Below are 21,610 nucleotides of genomic sequence, written 5' to 3' on the forward strand. Positions count from 1 at the left end.
CTTTTTTGGCCTTAATTGGTTTCTTGACGTGAACCCAATCGCCAACTTCAACTTTGATAGGTTTAGCTCAATGTTTCTCATCACAATAGGCCTTTACTTTGGCATGATGTTCCATGAATTTACTGCGGACCGAGGAGGGAGACCAATAACAAGAGGTAGGACTGTATTACCACACAAGGTTACATTTGGATCTGGGTCTCCATCCTGTCGTCATCACAAAAGGTGAAAGACCTGTACAATCAGTCTTGGTAACTCTGTACTCCCACACAGCCTTGTGTAATTGTGTCACCCAATTCAATCTTGAATTACGTGCAGATTGGATAACCCCTTTGATCACACAATTAAATCTTTCTACATCACCGTTCCCACTGGGATTATATAAGGAGGTCGTTTTATGAACAATCCCCACTTTAGTAAAACTATCTTTGGCAGCATTAGACATAAACTGAACACCATTGTCACTCAAAATAGTTCTTGGTCACCCTTCAGAAATAAAGGTTTTATCAAGACATTCCAAAACAACCGCGGTATTAATTGCATCCACCACTTCCACAACAGGCCCCTTAGAAAAAGATCCAGTAAAACAATGACATATTTCTGGTCATTCCCAACAGGTCCAAACAAATCAACAGCAACAGAATCCCAAGGACATTGAGGTGGCATATAGGCATATATTCTAACATGGGAGGACGCAGGGTTTGTGAAGTGTTATCTGCAGTGGAACAACTCATACAATTTCTCACATACCTCTCTAGCTCTACATCAACTCCAGGGCACCAAAACAAACCTTTTACAACATTCCTAGTCCGTACTATGCCAAAATTACCCCCATGGCACAATTGAATAATAGTTTTACGTAATCCAGAGGGAGGTATAATTCTCTCACCCCTGCGAACAGTGTCATTCTGGATACTAAGTTCAGATCTGATTTCCCAAAAGGGTCTCAATTTTTTATTGAGTTTGACTTACTTGCCCAATTATCACAAATGCATTCCATGGAGAAGTGTGGCTCAGTGGAGAAGTGTGGCTCAGGGGTTAGAGGCAGCAGACCCGAAAGCTGAGATCGGTCCTGGACCAGGGTTCAATTCCCTGCCTCGGCGGGTCTTGGGCTAAAAATTCCTCGGACTTGATAATTCTCGCCCCGGTGCCTCCTCGACTCACGGGTTCACACTCTGCGACTCTGGGCAATAGCTTGCTTAATCTCCACAACGGCCCCTGGCGGCGGGATGCCTGACTTTCACCTTGTGGATACCCTGCTATCTCACAGGGGAATACCAGGAAGGGTTCCCTAAGCAAGCGCCGGGACACCCACTGCGGGTAGCTGTGCGCTATATAAGCTCAACTACATTTACATTTACATAACTAGTTTTAACAGATCATCCTTAGCACACTCAAGTGCCCACTCTTCCTTGCTCACAGCACAACCACCATCACCATGAACAAATGCAACTTGAAAATTGTCACAATTGTCATCTTCGCAATCTTCCAACTTGAGAGGTAACCTTGATAAACAGTCTGCCAGTACATTATCCTTCCCAGGTAAGTACACCACTTTGTGAATAAAACCCTGCATTCGAATGGACCTGGCAATTCTGCAGAAGCGTTAACAGTACCTTCAGTTGTTAACAGTTTAACAAGAGGTTTATGATCGCAAAGTATTGTGACTGGTTTTTCCCATACAAAGGCTCTAAAATGATTAAGGGCCCACGCACAGGTTAAATCCTCCCTTTCAATTACTGAGTACCGTGTCGCAGTGGGGTTTAAGGTTCTAGAAGCAAAGGAGATAATAACTTCTTTACCAGTAATATCCTTTTGTTACAATACAGCCCCCAACCCTTTTCCACTGGCATGGGTGGTAATATAGCTGTTTAAATTAGGATCAAAACCTTCTAATGCCTGAATCTTGTCAATGATAGTGGCGAGGAAGACAAAATCATCATGAAATGCCTTGGACCATTCGAATTTGATTCTATTTTTTAACAATTGTCGCATATTAAAACATCTTGCAGCAAATTGAGGAATACCTTTAGAGCAATATTCCACTAATCCTAAGAAGGATCCAAACTCATCCTTATTGGTGGGAGTGGGTGCTTCTTTGACACCATGGCTGCTGGAGACATTCCTCTGCTGTGCTGGGCCATAATAGAAATGGGTGTGGTCAGCTCGTCATGAGCACACGAGAGGTGTACCTCATGACAAGCTGAGCACGTCATGAGCACCGAAGGTTTTAATGGCATTAACTAAGGTAGTTTTAGGTCTCACCCCATCAAAACTAATTTCATGTCCCAAATATGAGACTTTATCAGCAGCAAATTTGCACTTAGATAATTCCACTGTGAGACCATTCCCCTTTAAAGTACTCATTTCATTTTTAAGTGTAACATCATGACTTGATTTGTTTTCTCCAAAAATAGGAATGTCATCTTGAAAAAACCTGGTGCCAGCAGTTTTGTTAAATAAATTAAACATTAATCTTTGGAAAACTGCAGCTGCGGACGCTAGTCCAAATGGCATCCTTTTTAATTGAAAAGAGCCTATGGGTGTAATGAAAGCTGTTAGTTTTTCTCGACTCTGGCGTCAATGAAATCTGATGATACGCCGATGACAAATCTATTGTCGAAAAAACTTTAGCACCCTTGAGACTACTGAACATTTAAATAATTTTGGGCAATGGAAAACGATTTATTACAAATTATCGTTGAGATGGCGCAAATCCACACATACGAGGATGTTTTCATTGCTACATCGTGCTACTACTAATGTAATGGAGAAATCCACTCCGAACCATGAATTGGTTCTATTACATCAATCTGTATTAATGTGTTCAGTTCAGCAGTTACTTCATGCTTTTAATGTTTTTATGACCGACAGGGATCTACTGGTCAACAACTCTAAATCGTATATTATGCATGTTGGCCGGCAGCCAAAAAGGAAATTTGTTTTTAAACTTGATGATGTGCCTATCCCGGTTACAGAAAAATTCTCATATCTTGGCGTTTTATTCGACTCTAAACTTAGTTGGGGCCCTCATTTGGCCAAGAAAAAAGGGGAAATGTTGAGGGTCAACACATCAATTTTTAATCTTGCAAAAAAACTGGGGAAGAAACCAGTTAGTGCAATGGTTAAATTGTATAACGCCAAGTCAGTTGCTACTGCAGTGTATGGCAGCGAACTATGGGGCTACGTATCAGGAGAACAATTACAGGTTTCTGAAAATACTTTCCTTAAACGTCTTCTATGTGCCCCCCCTAGTACCCCTAACTTTGTAGTTCATGAGGAACTAGGGATACAGTACTTACGTGACAACTTTGCTCTAAGGCCACTGATTTGTTGGGTTAACCTGTGGTTAAATGAGGAAATACCTCTTACACACCAGATTGTGAGAGATCTTGTATCTCAGGATAACTCCATGTGCATCCCCTGGCTAAAATACTTGAAAAACTGTTTTGTAAAGTTGGGGCGTTCAGATTTGTTTACTCGCCCCAGTGGGATTGTAAAGGGGGATGTAACAGCAATTAAAACTGCTTTTTGTAAGTATCAGTTGGCCGATAGAGAGAGTGTGGAACTGTTAAAGCCAAGTGTTAGGAAATATGCTATGTTAAAGACATGTGTTAGCATAGAGCCCTACCTGGCAGGATCATTCAGTTCGCATGAAAAATTTCTGTTGTCGAGGTTTAGATTTAACATCTTTCATCACCTTTTAATTAGACCCAAGTCGGATATTTTTAGCAAATGTGCAGCTCCCTGTGGCTGCGACGGGAAGTCTCCACAGGATATGCTGCATTTTATGTTTTTATGTAGGTTTTATGAATATCCCCGCCGACGTTATCTTGTTGCCCTACTAAGAAAACTTGGTTTTAATCAAATCAGACCAGCTCTTATTTACCTACAGCTTCTGCATCAGGACAGTGTTCTCCAAATAATATTGTTTTTAAAATTAGCCGTTAGAATGAGAACCTGTTTGGATCAATGACCCTATATACATTTTCTGTCTAACTGCCAAACTCATTGGACTTCTTTTTAAATTACGCTTTTTGCACCTCATTAAGCACTGTCTGCACTTTATAACTATCCTGTATGTATATTGATATTGGGACAAAGGAAATTTGTATTGCATAATGACTTTATATATGGCAATAATGTGTGTAATGCTTTTTAACTGTTGTATATATGTACACTTTTATGGTTTGAAATATAACCGAAATAAAGTCTCTTTTGATTTGATTTTTGAGCCTATGGGTGTAATGAAAGCTGTTAGTTTTTCTCGACTCTGGCATCAATGAAATCTGATGATACGCCGATGACAAATCTATTGTCGAAAAAACTTTAGCACCCTTGAGACTACTGAACATTTCATTAATTTTGGGCAATGGAAAACGATTTATTACAAATTATCGTTGAGATGGCGCAAATCCACACATACGAGGATGTTTTCATTGCTACATCGTGCTACTACTAATGGAGAAATCCACTCCGAACCATGAATTGGTTCTATTACATCAATCTGTATTAATGTGTTCAGTTCAGCAGTTACTTCATCCCTAAGCATAATAGGTATGTTCCTACACTTATGAATTTTAGAAATAGCACCATATTTAAGAACAATGCAGTGCTCAAAATTCTTAAGGTTGCCTAAAACTTCGCTGAAAACTTCAGATAACAAAGTGGACATAGTATTAGCAGTATGTGTACCAACATCTATCACCTTAACCTGATCCTCGCTATTGGGATCCAGTTCAGTGAGAAGTTTCCCTTGGTCCAACCAACCTAAAACAGGTGGACCTTTTTTTGCAATGTATAATTTGGCACAAGTGCTTCTTTCCTTGAACCTGATGGTAAGCCATCTGTACCCCAACATTTCAATTGTTTTGCTAGAATATCCTTGAGGGTGAATGTCTGACTCAAGTAAGGTATCTCCCACTTTATTTACAAACTTACTGTTCCATAAATGTTCATTGATGATTGTATATGGTCAACCGGAGTCAGCAATTTTTTTTATCTCTACACCACCTATACTTAGTAAACATTCTGGTTTGTACATATCAGTGTCATCATCAATGTTTAGAATTATTCTCTCAGCCAAATTCATGTCAGTATTATCATCACCAGAATTTCAATCGTAATCATCCTCAGAGAAATTATCCTCAAGTACACATTTAACACCATGTTTCTTCCTGTTGCACCCTTTGGCATAATGGCCCATAATCCCACAATTAGTACATTTCTGTTTAAGAGCGGGACACGATTACGATTTACTATGAGCCAAATGCTCCTTTCTGTCCCACCTGTAATACCTGAATTTACTCACACTCGAAGTCTTGGTTGATGTGATGGTCTATATGGTGGCTTTTAAAATGATTTGTTAATAACTTTAGCAACATCATCCGAGTTTTTACATTCATCCTTTAACTCTTTGGCACACCTGCCAGACATTTCCCCTTTACGTGCAACACTTATGATATCAACAAGAGGAGAGTCACCATTCACCTATAAGCGCTCTTGAACAGCTTGGTTATTAGAGTGTATAACCATCTGATCTCTTATGATGTCCTCTAGGAGATTCACAAATTTACAATCAAGAGCAAGTTTTTTCAACTCTGCTGCATATTGATCAACAGTTTCACCTTCAAGTTATTTACATTGAAAGAATTTGAAAAGCATTTTGCCAATACATACATTAGGGTCAAAATAATTGTTGAGATCATGTAAATATGCAAGAAAAATGTTAGCATCACCAACAACAGGCAATTGAGAGATTTGATTATAAGTTTTTTAACCCATAAGGCCCTAAGGAATGTAACAAAATGTGTTTTTCCTGCACAGCACTCTTTCCAGCTTCATCAATAGCTGCTATGTAGTTTAAAAAATAGTCTTTCCACTCGCTCCATTTGAGTGGAGGTTCCGTACCAGTATCCCAAAATGAATGAGGATTCCGAATTAAAAAAATGTGGGTTGCCATCTTAGGATACAGAGACAAAAATAGACCGAAATAGAATAACCAGTATTGTAGAACTTGTAAAAGAGGACTGGCAAACAGTATTTTAATATTGTGAAACTTGTAAAAAAAGATCTTGGAAGCAGTACCTAATCCTTGTAGTAGTACTTAGTCTTGTAGAAGAATGACAATCCTTAAGGCAAGTATGAATAAATCTCCCCCAAAAGGAAATCGGCAAGTACTTAAACTGTGAGACTGGCAATGTAAATAATACAGGAGGCAAGAATCAAATGAAGGAACTTACATAATTTTATAAAGGTTCCGAGAACAAAACGATAATGCATCCGTAATTGGTTGCCTCCGTATATCTTTGCTTCCGTGGTGCCTCTGTATAATAAAGTAACGTTGAAGGATGGAAAAAAAAATTGAGGCACGCACGTACACGCAACGTAAGGTGCGTTAATGACCCCTGATAAAAACGTGCTGTGCGTTTGACGTAGGAACACTGACTGGATACACAGAAGAAGGTTCCAATGTCGAAGCTCTCACCGGATTCAGAAGACTACACAATGGTTCCAAGTTCCCCTGTGACATCCTCCGATGAAAAAGGAGCGTGGAATGGTAACGGACAAGGATGGTTGAAGGTAATCAAACCTTGAAAGGGTCCATTAAAACATCAAAATGTGTAATGATGGTGGAATTCTCGTCAAGTCGGTTTCTTCTGCTGTAGAAACACAATCCCTAGAACTCATGTAGGGTAGGTGTCCTTCGTATCCATGTTTTCCATCGAGATCTCCTTCGAATAAAGTCAAGTGAGCAAATCTCTTCCCAAAATGGATGTAAGGTGCTCCAATATATCGTTGAACAGGAGGTATCTCGCGAAGTAGGCGGTAACTTGCCTTCAAAGTAAATAGTTCTAATCAACAGGAACAACATGCAATTCTTCAGTTGCTACTTTTTTTTTTAATCGTAGAAAGTACCTGTAAAATTGTAGTTACGGTTCCGTGGTTTCAGCTCCAGACAAATCATCGTCAATTTGTTAAGTACACAATACACCCAAAAAATTTGCAAATACTTGTTTATTGACAGGAGCCAGTAGTGCTCGTCCAGCCTGCAAGCACGTCTTCCTCCTAATGCCCTACCAACATTCTTACATTACATATTCAGGGGCAGATTTACAAGCCCCTTGCGCCACTTTATCATCACTTTTCCCATGTTAAAAGTGACGCAAAAGTGGTGCAAGATATAAATGTAAATGCATGATTTGCACTTGTATAGCGCCTATCACCCAGGGGTCTCTAAGTGCTGTACGAATACCGCTGTGGAACCCTTCCTGGCCTGTTCCAGTGAGGTGCCCACTCCTGGGCACCCCCAAGGTGAAGCCAGGCATCCTAGCGTTGTTAGGGCCGGGGCGGGTATTAAGCAAGCTATTGCCCAGAGTTGCAGAGTGGAACCCATGATTAGAGTAGGCACCGAGATGAGAATTATCGGGTCCGAGGACATTGAGCCCAAGACCCTGCCGCGACGGGGATTGAACCCTGGTCCCGGGCCAGACCCTGGGCAAGAGTCTTGTACATCTGCCCCACAGTGTTCTACCCCGGAATCGGTGGTTGCTAAGGAAAGTGCACGTAAGTATACAACAGACTTGTTCCCTGGACTTGATAGAATAGCTTTTCACATCTTTAAGGATGCTCGGAGTATTAAAATTGGTTAATTATTTGAAAATTGGTGATAAAGTCTTTTGACCAATACAAAAGGGATTTTGGTATTATGAGTCTGAAAAATACAAAAACACTCAGGTGAGACACTTAGTTCTGGTTTGCCATCATTGAGAAACTGCAATCCATTGACTCCATTTTCAAAACGTATACAGAATGTAGAGGATGATGCACACCTAGTCTTCAGGAGCTATAGGTTGCTTCAGAAGGAGAAAAACAAGCAAAACTGTGACTTTCAAAGCAAGTGGGAGGAGGAACTGAACCATCCTTTCACAGAAGCTTATTGGGGAAAAATCTTGAAGAATACCTACAAAGATGTCACATGGTATCAAGGTCGTTAGTGAGCAGGAAAATTATTGAGCAGATGGCACTGTGTACCTAATCTCCTACACACTATTAGAAACACTAGATCTGACTTGTGCTGGAGAGGATGTGGACACACTGACCCATATCCCCATATGATTGTCCTCATTCGCCAAACTGTTGACTAAAAGTAATTAAGGTAATTGAAAATATAGGGGTATCACAGTTCCAAAGACTTCAGATGGTATAATGTTGGGTTGGATGGACTGGGGTGACATGGGGTAAAATAACTTTACATTGCTTACTTCATGACTGTTACGTGCTAAACAAGCAATATTAATTACCGCAAATACAGAACAGGTACAACAAAATATAGAATGTCATGGACATGGAAAATATTTGATTTTCCCTCTGTAGATCTAAGAAACTCTTCTTTTCCATATGGTGCCCCTTGTGGGCCTATTTCACAAAAGGCTGCAGAGAACTCACCTGCACATAGTACTTAAGTGTGCTACAGATAATGGGCTATCAAACAAGATGTTTTTGGGAATCTCACTGTGACTATGTTCTTGGGTTTATCTGAGTGATAGAGATATGCTGCCAAGGGAAGATAGAGAGGATTGGGCAGGGGAATTTATGTGTTAATTTATCACATTTCATCAAATCCTAAAATCTGGAGCCTTTCAGAATGTCCAGATAACGCATTATACCTTTACTCTATTGAACTACAAAAATATCGCATCTAGTGCTTCGGCCTAACCCCAACATTGTTTGGCAACTATTGGCAATAGTAAATATATATTTATGACAATGATGTAAAGGATGCAATATTACTGTGGGGTGGTATTATCGACCTTAATATTTCAACGTGCAATCACATTTACATATGCTATATACCCGGCAGGGACTTATGGCTAAGTAATGGGGAATTCAAGGAGTCATATACCACGGTCAATTACCTAAGAACATTGTGGGGAGAAAGGACAACAGGATGTGGGAGCACACAGCTGACCTCTCAGGCAAGGTTCGCCTCTGGCATTCTGGTAAATGCAGTCTCATGTAGCTTGCTCCGATATTTTCGAGTATTTTGCCAAGGTTGACGCAGATACTGCTGATCTCTAGGCACGTGTTTTTGGTTTATTAACCGTCATCAGTAGAGAATACTGTCTTTATTTTGGGGTTTGCTGAGTAGGCTGCCAAACATTATATCAGGTCTGGTACCTCTCACTGGCGCGCAGGTGCTTCATCCACGAGCTCGTCAGCTCAATGACTCATGGTAGTACTTAAAATAGACAACAGCATGTGGGTGCACACCACTGACCTCTCAGGCAAGGTTTGCCCCTGACATTCTGGTAAATGCAGTCTCTTGTAGCTCGCTCCGATATTTTCCAGTATTTCGCCAAGGTTGGCGCAGATACTGCTGATCTCTAGACACGTGTTTCTGGTTTATTAACTGTCATCAGTGGAGAATACAGTCTTTATTTTGGGGTTTGCTGAGTAGGCTGCCATTCATTATATCAGGTCCGGTACCTCTCACTGGCGCACAGGTGCTTCATCCATGAGCTCGTCAGCTCAATGACTCATGGTAGTACTTAAAATAGACAACAGGATGTGGGAGCACACCGCTGACCTCTCAGGCAAGGTTCGCCCTTGGCATTCTGATAAATGCAGTCTCTTGTAGCTCGCTCCGATATTTTCGAGTATTTCGCCAAGGTTGACGCAGATACTGGTGATCTGTAGACACGTGTTTCTGGTTTATTAACCGTCATCAGTAGAGAATACAGTCTTTATTTTGGGATTTGCTGAGTAGGCTGCCATTCATTATATCAGGTCCGGTACCTCTCGCTGACGCGCAGGTGCTTCATCCATGAGCTCGTCAGCTCAATGACTCACGGGAGTACTTAAAATAGACAACAGGATGTGGGAGCACACCGCTGACCTCTCAGGCAAGGTTCGCCCCTGGCTAAGGGGCGAACTGTGCTGGGAGGGGAGGCAGTGTGCTCCTATCCCCCGTCCGTTTGAAAAGGCTCCCTTGAGCCACTGAGCTGACAAACTCTTGGAGATGCACCTGTGCGCCAGAGAGAGGTACTGAGACCTGAGAGACTGTGGCAGCCTTTCCAGCAACCCCAGAAGGAATTTTCATTTTTTATCTCTACTGATGACGGATAATATCCAGAAACACATGTGTCTAGAGATTTACAGCACTAACCTGCACCAACTTTGGTGAACCACTACAGCTAAAATTCAAGTAAGAAATCACTGTGAACTGCATTTACCACCATGCTAACGGGCGAACTGTGCTGGGAGGTGAGGCAGTGTGCTCTCATCCCCCTTCCATTGTGGGGAGGAGGGTTTGCCCGTAGGATTAAAATGACAGTTTAGTTTGGTTCTTTAACCATTTGATGCACAGGTTGTTGCTGCTATGTAGACATCTGGTGTGATGTCCCACTACAGAATATATTATTTTACAAAAAAAAGTGAAGCACAGCAGATATTGAGGAGGAAAGTGTGTGCAGCGGTATGGCAATTACATTTTTTTTTTAATGCTCTCTCAAAAATATTTCCTTGCCGGCTGGTGCCAGGACATTGTGCACAATCTCTGCCTTCTAATCCTTTATTTTGTAATATTATTTTTTAAACATGTTTTTATTGGCATTTTGTTATACATTTAGCATTGCACATTAATGTTTTGACATAAATCTTTTACAGGCTCTTCCAAGTGAGGTATTACAGAGTTTAGTATAGCGTCTAAACACTCCATGTCCTAAGTGTGTCTTCAAGATGAGGCATAGCCATCGTATTTCGTGTTAGTTAACAGTACTAATTTCAACCATTACAATATTATATTTTCCTGGTAACATCTCCCAATTCGATATGACCTCAATGGATATCTTGGCATATCTGCTACTTAGGTTAACTGTATCAGGGTACGTGGTCTCTATGCCGCATCAGGATATTATTTACAGAAACGCTGTCAAACAGGGTAATAAAACATGGTAACAAATTGCCTGTCCAATCTCGGTAAGGTTCTGTTCGTGAGTAAAATTTTGTGCATGTCGTTGGGCACCCGGGAGAGTGCCAAGGAAGGTAGGTGGGCCGATGTGGGCATGGGGGAACAGGGAAGAAGAAAATAAAAGAAAGGACAGCACTTCGCACTAGTGTGGTGCAGGGCTCCATCAACGTCTAGCCTAGTCTCAGGCTACGGCCCTCTGACAGCTCATCCTCGGGCTCCTGTCCTATCGTGTAAGGGGGTGGTTCCCAAGAGTCTCAGCCATATAATCTAATGGTCTGAAACGTGGGCACTGCAGTATTCTGTATTAGGGTGGGGAGGTTCACTTTCTCCATCAGTGCTATTTGAAGAAGGCGGTTATTCCCAAGCATGTAAAATGTCCCTCCATTGGACCACCATAGAGCGTTGGCGTACTCCGCTCAACTCCTCCCTACACAGCGCTCTTTCTTCCACGCCAGCCCAGGTAGACATCTCCATTTGACAGATATGCACTTGTGGTCCCATGATTGCCTTCCATGTGATTGCTACACGTCTCCTAGCCAACACCAGCGCTAGGTCTACAAACCTATTTCCCGCCTGCTGTTTAGGTGATCTAAAGAAGAGTCCAAGTAAGAAGACATCCCCAACGTGGCCCAGCGCCCGCCCCAGTGTGGTAATAAGTTTGGAGATGACTTCCTGCCAAAATGCTTGTGTGACCCCACACTCCCAAGTCATATGCAGGAAATCTGCATCTTCTAGGTTGCATCTTTGGGCATCGCCTCGGCTCTCCTCCAAAGGTGACAAAGATTCTATGGGGTGTCAAGTAAGTCATGTGTACATAGTTGAATTGGATGTATATCAATATCGTGCTCCGCTCTACTTTCTTAGGGGATTCTAAGATTGTACTCCACTCTGCATCCGTGAGAGCCTGTCCCAAATTTGGGTCCCATTTCTTGCGCAAGCATAGCACAGGCCTCGCGTAGCGACAAATTGAACCACCTAATCTGGTGTCTTGCTGTACCCAGAGTAATTAGCAAGTGCAATACACCATGTGTCCCCAGTTCCTCTCTATTCTGACCCCAGAGTTACTCAAACGTGCGCCATAGTGCCTCATAAGTTAGGAACTGGCCCTGGGGCAAGTCATAGCCCTCCGCCTGTTAAAGATTGCAGGAATCGCTGTTAGCATGAGCTGAAAGCCATTTTGTACTTGGCAGCTATCTTAGTTAGCCATGTGCTTGCCATGTGTTTTCTCCCTCTTCCAGAGCCTTGCACATGCTCAGAAAGGTCTAGCTAGTAGAATGCACCTGCTCCTAGTATAGAACTGTCAGGCTATTCTTACTGATGTGTTCAGTTTAGTCTCCCCTCCCACTTTGTTGAGCAAGCAAATGTTCTTATACCTATATTAGTGAAAAACCACGCTTGTATGTGCCAGGACCTCCCCTTGGTTTTATGCTGACTATGTAACCTATGCATATATAAGCCCCCTGTTCTCTGTACTCCTTAGACTGGCTCCTACAGTGGCCTTAGGGTACCGTATGATGCAGTCTACCTCATCTGAGGTTAATAAATGAATTGTTTTTATATTAAAGCTTCCGTGCCAATGTCTTCTTTGTTGGTTTAAAGGACCAGGTGTATCAGTGAACCACTGAGAAGGTTTTTATTTCTTCAAATCGTGCCAGAAACGTGGACCTCATCAGAGATACGGCTATCCAAGGGAGTGGTCTTGATGGGAGACAGGAATCTACTGAGGAGGATAGGACAGGAATCTACTAAGGAGGTACCCTGCGCACGGAGATTCTCTGTCTCTGCAGCCCAGTATATTTCTGGTCTCCATGATCTGATCCTCCAACTGTTTGCCACTCCCGACTGAGAACCTCTTTTGCGTGAGTATTTTAAAACGACTGTTAGGTCACTCAGAACTTGGCAGTGAGAGGCTGGAGATTTGTGCTTGGTAAGGTCATCAACATTTTCTTGCTTGTTTTGGCCAAAATTCTTGAAACTTGCTTGGATATATAAGAATTGCAATTAATATAGACAGGTAATGAGGAGATTTTTCTCCAACTTTTTAAAACTTGAACGGCACACATTGAGTTAGGTGCCACTTGGCGAATAATATTGCATATGCTGCAATGTTCTTGGCATGCCTGTTCTTAGCAGACATCGTAAAATGTGTTGCTTTCTTGGAGGTACCAATATGGCCCTAGAACGGAATCAGCCGGCTCCCCTAGAGGGGATACCTGAATAGGTTTAGGTAAAAAAACATACTTTTTCCTTGGTGACTAAGTACCCCATGGAATTCAATATGTACATGAAAAAGGATCCTGATCTGTGCACTTTAACATCCATAACTGGTGCTATGCATAGTACTTTTTGAGTGTTCTGCCAGCCAAAACTGGCGAATTTGGTGTATTTTGGCTTCTTGAACATGGAACAGTCTTTGGGCTGTTTTTGTGTAGTTTTTCAGACTACTTTTGGGAGCTTTTCTTGTAAATATGCCTTACAATTAGTATTTACAAGGTTTGGTTTAAGTACTGTCTGTGGGCTGTCTTTTGTTTTTGTTCTAAGTGTTGATTTGTGGGTTAATTGTGTGTTTAAATTTCTATGTGGTTTGTGGTTTGACACCGGTGGTACTTTGACACCGGTGAATAAGTAGTGTTCTCTATGTAAGAATGGCTAGCCTTAAGCGCGCTGTATTGTGTGTTCTAAGTATATGACCCCCTTCTGAAAATGTCTGAAAATGTCTGGAATGAGCTCAATGTGTTTTTTTCTCATCATTCTGTTATGCAAAATGTCATTTAATTAATTACATTTTAAAATAATCCAGAAATGAATTGTGTAACATATGCTAAATAGCTGCATGCTACCAATAATTTGACAAAGTAAGAAACTATACATGGGTGCAAATTGCCACAATGCTAAAGATAAAATTAGAATTCACATGTAACATTTTGTATCTTAGTCCTAGTTATTGCAAAGCACACAATTTCATTTTTTTCCCTTCCTTTCTATGAGGCCTATTTTAATTTATTGAACTCAATAAATAAAAAAAGGCCTCATAGAAAGGAAAGGAAAAAACGAAATTGTGTGCTTTGCAATAACTAGGACTAAGATACAAAATGTTACAGCATTTTTCTTAGATACATTGTATTAGATATTGAAAGGCATTCACATCATCTAAGTGAATTGGGTGTTGCTTAAATAAACAGGACATTACAGAACAATAGATTTGTGCTGGCTTGAAAGGCGTGAGATGTTGGCACCTGCTGGTCAGGGCAACAGCTGCGGAAATAGCACATGGCTATTTCTGACCGCAGGCCACAGAGGGAAAATGCTGAGTCAACTAGATTTGAAGTAAGTGTAAACCTGGTATAAAGGCCTGCATTACAGACTGTTGATTTTAAAAGTTACAAAAGACAGTTTCATTATTTTGGATAACAGACAAATGATTGAAAGTAGGGATTTCCTTTCTTAACCCCTTGGGCGCGGCCACAATTCTGTGCGGCACATTCCGATCACGGGTGCGGTCATGACGGCCGGGAGCTGTCATCAGCACACGAGCACTGTGTGCCATGATGGCTCTCGGCCGTCATCAGCATGGAAGGGGTTAATGGCTTTTTACATAAGCTCATCCGTGGTTTTGATGTTAAATAATAACTGTCCTTTAAAAAGTGGCGCAGACTTTTCATGTTTCAGTAAGTGTTCTGTGCGTAGGGTTTAAATGAATACTTTTTAAAGGAAAAAAGGAATGAGGCTTGCTTTTCATATGCGGAACCATCAAAAGGGTTGGTGTTATTAAAACATTTTCAAAAAAGGGGAATTTTGACGATATGAAAATAAAATGTTCATTAAAAATAAGTGCACTAAAAACGTTTTTTGATCTCTATACTGCCTAATTATCATACTGTGAACTCCTAGTATCAAAGTTGAATTTAAGCAGTGCTGTACCGCAATGGTGGAACTAAAATGTAAAATGTCACCTCACCCAGGCATACAAAACTCATTTTTCAAGGGTGTACCTTACACATTTCTGCTTCCCTATTCCTGGGATATCTTGGGGAGACCCTGGGGATTCCTAATATGCCAAAACATTGAATGTTATTAATTTGTAAGTGCCCCTAACACCAAAGTCCAATTTGGGCAAAATTTACCTTTTAAAAGCAGTTCTGCCACTCAGAGCGTTTTCAAACTAATCTCAGGCTTCAGTAATGTACACATGTAAGTATAAAACAAACAGCTAACCTCTACTGCTAGACTGCACACCTCACACTGCACAAAAATGAAAATAAGTATAAAAAAACCAGCAGAAGTTATTATCCTACCTCTAAATTACTGGCAAACAGGAACGGAATAGGACTGCTTTACAGCAGTGAGTCCATAAGTTGCTTTGAATTGGAAAAGCTGCATGGAAATCACAAAAAATAGGACAGCTGGTAAGGGTTAAAGGTCGAGTTCTGCATTTAGCAGCCTAGCAGGGCTAAATGGAAGGTTTGCTTTGACACGTTGACCTCTGAAACTTTTTGAAAGACGAGATGACAGCGCAGGGAGAGAAAGAGAAGTTTTGCTTACTATTCTTGGCAAAAGAAAGTTTGTATGCACTCATATGAACAGAAGGAAATATAGTGGTATATGTGGGCCCTGATTACAGCATAGCTCAGCCATGTATATACAAATAATGGTTTTAGCTTAAAGATCACTGTGCAAGGGCTGAGATAAGGAGGCAATAGGATTTAGTTTGAATTCATGCGCCCTCATGTTACAACTAGTACAATTGCTAAAGTAATTGGTGGTTGGTTATTAATGTTTTCTAGCTAGCTCAATGTGCTATTTACCTCCTACAAGTTTGTTTTGTGCCCAGTTGCCACAAATAGGGGTTGATAGTGTCGACAGAAGTGAAACCTGTTTCAGGTTTCCTACTGTCTAAATGGGGGAAGAAGGTTAGCTCCTCTACAAATTAACGGTAGGAAAATTTATGTTTTCTCTCTTTTTTTCTCACTCTCTTTTGAACCTGTCTAAATTGTCTAGGAAATAGCCATGAGACATTTAATTGGCTATTCAGTAATACTGTTTTAAAAATTGTTAACATTTAATAAAATGAAGGAAAAAATATATATGCTATGTTACTGCCCATCCGGTCTGATGAAATTATGAGAGGATGAGTAGTCTAGATTGCTGTTCCCTTATTTGACCTTTAAAGGGAACTAGATGTGGTTATTTTTTGTTCTAATATTCTCAGGTGATAACACCAATATTGTTAGCTAGTCTGTGTAAATAAACTGACAGTCCTTATTAGAGCTGATGTTGCTTAGTCTGGATTGTGAAAAATAGAATGCAGGAAAGACGCCCATGTGATCCTCAGCAAACATTTTTGAAAGGAAAATATTGTTTTATAGGAGTTTGTTTGTTACAATATGTTCTGCTGGAGAAATGTATGTACCCACTATGTTGAAGTTTTTACTTTATTTAATAAGAATCCCTGTTAATTTAGCAGTTTTAGCTTTTTCCTGTCGCACCTAAAATATGAGAGCATGGTCCTAAGCGTACAATCTATGTGCTTTTATGACATAAAAATCACTTTAGAAGTGTCTGTAGTCCTGTACAAGTAATCTAAAGTCTATGAGTAAAAGTGTAGAACATTCCCCTTTTTCTTGGGTTCTTCAGATGAATAATATAGGAATATACAAATGTAAGGATTTAGAGTATGTCTGTATTGCTTTTCTCTTTTCCTCAGAATTTAGTAAATCAACACGGACTTCCCTAGCTGCTCCAAATAGTGTAATAGGTCCAGGGTTTTTATTCTCAGATAGATGAAGTGGTTCTTGGGTGCCTTGCTTATATATGGGGTGCCCCAAGACTAGGAAGTATTTTGAAACGATCCTCTCTGTTGATAGATTATTTGTATGCCTTGTCTAAAGACCTTTTGTTCTGTCCACCAATAGATATTTGCTACCTTACAACCATTGCCAGACGGGCCGGGACACCAGATCCAGCCTGGGAAGTCAGCACCAGTCCAGCTTGAAAGCAAGGTGAAGGTAACCAGCACAGGCGTTGCTGGCAACTAAGACCTAAGTGAAGGCGGAAGCACTGGGATGTGAAGTGTGTACCCCTGCCACTGTCTTGGACGAAAGACGGGGTCAGAAATCAGAAAGGAGAAGTAGTGGATCAATTTTTGATGCCCAGCTGAGAGTCACAGACCGACCAGAACGGCAAAGAGGCTTTTGCTTGATGTGACCTCTTTTGAAACGAGGGTTGCTTCAGAGATCCTAGGTCCCAAACTGAATGCAAGTTTGCACCTTTGTTTGTTGATCAAGAGATACCTGGGCATACTAGGTACAATTTGTGGCCCCAACAAAAGAGCAGTGCACCAGCAGAGCAATACAGGAGTTAGGGAAGGACTTGAGTTGTGGGTACAGGTGCTGTGCCCTTGGTGCCTGTTAGATTGAAGTGAAGAAAACTGGTGCACTGCCTGAGACACTGGACAGGATCGTTGAAAGACTTTTCCTTCTTAAACTGGGCTGTGATTGAGTTGCGAGTTGTGCAGCTTCACCGTGGGAACAACAAGAGCCTGGCTGTGAGGCTCAAACGGACACAGGGAGAAGACAACCCTCTGGCTGGTTGTACAGCAGCTTTAATTACCCAAGGACTTCTTTTTGTTAATAATGTACCCTTTTATTCGTCCCTTTTTTGAGGAGGAGCAGCACTTTGCGGCTCCTCGTCCTAATTCCTATGACCCCGTGTGGGTCTCCTGGTCCCCTGGAGCCTGGAATGAAGGCCGTCGTGGAGTGGATGAGAAGGAGCCGTCTGAAACTGAACTCGGACAAGACGGATGTCCTCATCCTAGGCCCAGCCCCCGCTGCCTGGGACGACTCCTGGTGGCGGACCGCACTTGGAGCAGCTCCGACACCTGTGGACCACGCACGCAACCTGGGATTCAGCCTCGACTCCTCCCTCTCCATGTCGAAGCAAGTAAACACCATCTCCTCCTCCTGCTACAACACCCTCCGCATGCTCCGCAGGATCTACAAGTGGATCCCGATCGAGACAAGAAGAACAGTCACCCAGGCCCTCGTCAGCAGCAGGCTGGACTACAGCAGCACACTCTATGCAGGCATCCCAGCCAAACACCTGCAACGCATCCAGAACGCCTCAGCCCGACTGATCCTCAATATCCCCCGCCGCAGCCACATCCCCTCCCACCTAAGAGACCTCCATTGGCTCCCCATCAACAAAAGGATCACCTTCAAACTCCTCACCCACGCACACAAAGCACTCCACAACACCGGACCAGCCTACCTGAACAACAGACTCAACTTGCACACCCCCGCCTACCAGCTCTGCTCCACCAGCCTCGCCCTCGTAGCTGTTCCAGGCATCCAACGAACGACCTCCGGCGGCAGGTCCATCCCCTTCCTCGCCACCAAGACTTGGAACACCCTTCCTACCCATCTACGGCAGACCCAAGACCTGCTCACCTTCAGAAGGCTCCTCAAGACCTGGCCCTTCGAGCAGTAGCAGTACCCCCCCTCCCCCTCAGCGCCTTGAGACCCTCACGGGTGAGTACCACGCTTTCCACATTTCCGATTGATTGATTGATTGATTGTAATAATAGGTCTGACTGCTTTAATATTTGCATTAGGAATAATGTTTTTTCTACGCGGGAAACATTCTTCTGAGCAGTTAAAAAATGTGACTTTGCCCTTTCCTTGACTATATTAATTGATACTCTAGCCCTCATAAAAGGAACACTGGGAAAGTCTATTGAAAATGTTTTTTACATGGAATTAGCCTAGAAGGTTCTAGGATTTGCTTTCTGCTTGGAGTTGAAAAATATTGATAGTTCTGTTTGTGATAATAGTCATTACTCTCTCCTGCTATCTGTATGTTAATTATGACCCAATGCTCTGTTCCCTTTGTACTCCTGCTTATACCTTATATATATTCGCTTAATGGAATGTTTAGAATGAAAAATGCCCACCAAGCTATGGATTAGGATATTGATGAATTTATGAGAATAAATTTGCAAAATATTTTCCATGTTCCTACTAGATCATATGGATGTCTTTAGCTCATGGTAAAAGGACTATCCGTTAAAGATTGCAGGAATCGCTGTTAACATGAGCTGAAAGCCATTTTGTACTTGGCAGCCATCTTAGTTAGTCATGTGCTTGCCATGTGCTTTCTCCCTCTTCCAGAGCCTTGCACATGCTCAGAATGGCCTAGCTAGTAGAATGCACCTGCTCCTAGTATAGAACTGTCAGGCTATTCTTAGTGATGTGTTCAGTTTAGTCTCCACTCCCACTTTGTTGAGCAAGCAAATTTTGTATACCCATATTAGTGAAAAACCATGCTTGTATGTGCCAGGACCTCCCCTTGGTTTTATGCTGACTATGTAACCCATGCATATATAAGGCCCCTGTTCTCTGTACTAATCAGACTGGCTCCTACAATGGCCTGATGGTACCGTATGACACAGTCTCCCTCATCTGAGGTAATAAATGCATTGTTTTTATATTACAGCTTCTTTGCTGGTTTAAAGGACCAGGTGTATCAGTGAACTCCTTACAAGGTTTTTATTTCATGCCAATTCCGAGAAAGGGAGCAGATGTTTCTCATGGTAGCAATCCCCCACGTTTTCAAAGCCCACCGCCTTCCCAGGTGCCAGTTTTTCCGCAGTAGTGATCTGTTGAGGGTCGCCATGTGGCAATCCCACCAGTGGTAATTCTGGTGAGTATTTGGGAGTGTCAGGTATTCTTCTGAGGCTACGCCACCAACAGTGAAAGGCTGTGGTCTGTATTACTGAGGTGTAAGGAACTTTAGTTGCAGGCACCAGAATCTTTGCCATCAACAAATTGGGGCTTTGGTCTGATTCCATTAGGAAGGTCCCATCAGTGTGCGCCCTCTCCAGCCATTGCAGTTGAGCAGCGAGTTGGTACAGTTCAAAATCAGGAGCGCCTAAGCATCCTGCATCTATAGGGCGTCTCAATATCTGGAGTGAAACTCTGCGCCTACCCTCTGCCCGGAATAAGTCTCTCACCAAGGAGTCCAAGTTGCAAAACCAAGCCGTGGGCATCAGCACTTGCATATTAGCAAAATAATATTACTCGGGGAGCATAACCATTTTCATCAATGATATTCTGGCCATTGTAAGGAGGCATAGTGTCCCCAAAATGTTACGTTAGACCGAAATGACCGCAGTGCCCTGCCCAAGTTTCCAAGGGTAGGGCATCCAAGGGGCGCGCCAGCGGACTAGCCAGCGGGAACAAGTGTGTTTGCGCATGTTGAGTTGTAAACCTGACATTACCCCAAATGTATCCAAAACGTTGCAAGGCCGTTTCCACTCCTTAGCAGTGTCACATGGGTAGACTAGTAGATCATCAGCATAGCGAGATATAGTATGCGTTCGTCCTTCTATGATCAACCCCATGCCTCCCCCTCCCTGTCGAAAGAACTCGGACAACGGTTCTATGGCCAATGCAAAGAGGAGTGGCGATAGGGGGCAACCCTGTTGGGTGCCTTGTGCAACCGAATATTGCAGGGAGATGTTTCTGCCGGTCTTGATCCTCGCTGTAGGGCAAGTGTAGAGTAGTTGCCCCCATGCTATCCAATCGTCGCCCATTTCCAGGCACCTCATAACAGCCAGCAGGTAATCCCACCCCACAGTGTCGAAGGCCTTCTATAGGTCAATCGAGAGAATTGCCTTGCCCTGCTCGGCGGGAATCACCGCCGGGCCGTCACAGGCTGACAGGCTCTCCCCAGCAGTCTTCCGCTGCCTTCTTAACCTGAGTACAGCTCACATCAGGTGCCTATCCCCCGGACTCCATGGCCCAGCGCCAGCCTGGCCCCCAAGGCCGCTGATCGTCATCTCTGCAGGCCCGACTGTGCCCTTTCCATGCAGCTCTCCGTATCTCCACCAACACTTGTCGTGAGTGGCTACCCACAGGGTCCCTCCTATAATGAACAAACTAAACAAAGAGCCACTTTGCTGTGTTTAAACACCCAGTTATGTGTACAATTGTGAGGCATGTTCTACTTTTTCAGGCAGTCTTCTTACAATCAATTGAATGCATTATATGCAAATGGATTGAAAACATATATATTTGTATACTTACATCTTTATTAGCTAGTCTTTGAGCAATATACCGTATATTTTTTTGCAAAATGCACTTAAGTAAATACTCTGAACACATTCACTGAAGAATTATATGTTTAACAATTGTTTAATTAGATAAGAGCACCTAAACACCTACTTCTGTATCTAACATTGAATAGCTGATTGACAATTTCAATAAATCACTGGAGAGCCGAGAAGCAAATTATTAGTTTAACATTAACAATTGAGAATTCATTAGTTGCGTTTCTCAGCCAGCTTGGTCTTATGCAAAGACTCCAAAAACTTGAACTTCACAGAGTGTGAGCACTGTCGTTTTTCCAGGAATTACCACGTTAAGATATCGCCCAAGCATTCCGTGGCACTCGAATGTCATAGTTTCACTCGCACCAATATTGGTAATGACGGCACATCTAGGAATAAATATGAAGAAACAAAGTTGAACACATGCTGGAAAATTCAAATTCTATAGATTTCCCCATTATTCTTTAATAAGAGGCCATCAGGTTCAAACGTCCTTAGTTTAACATACACAGTAACTCTAGAACACAGGCTCGGAT

At 42.3% G+C, this 21,610-nt stretch overlaps 1 protein-coding gene across 1 annotated transcript in view; it reads right to left on the reverse strand.

Moving 5' to 3' along the window:
- Positions 1-21,036: 21,036 nt before the first annotated feature.
- The window catches only part of LOC144763938 (fucolectin-1-like), a 95,690-nt gene continuing 95,116 nt past the window's right edge, over positions 21,037-21,610 (reverse strand). Inside the window, exon 4 of the mRNA XM_078649983.1 lies at positions 21,037-21,463. Coding sequence (XP_078506109.1) covers positions 21,316-21,463 — 148 coding nt within the window. The 3' untranslated portion in view covers positions 21,037-21,315. The remainder of the gene's footprint in view (positions 21,464-21,610) is intronic.

The sequence above is a fragment of the Lissotriton helveticus genome, chromosome 6 (assembly GCF_964261635.1).
Source record: "Lissotriton helveticus chromosome 6, aLisHel1.1, whole genome shotgun sequence".
NCBI classification, from domain to species: Eukaryota; Metazoa; Chordata; class Amphibia; order Caudata; family Salamandridae; genus Lissotriton; species Lissotriton helveticus.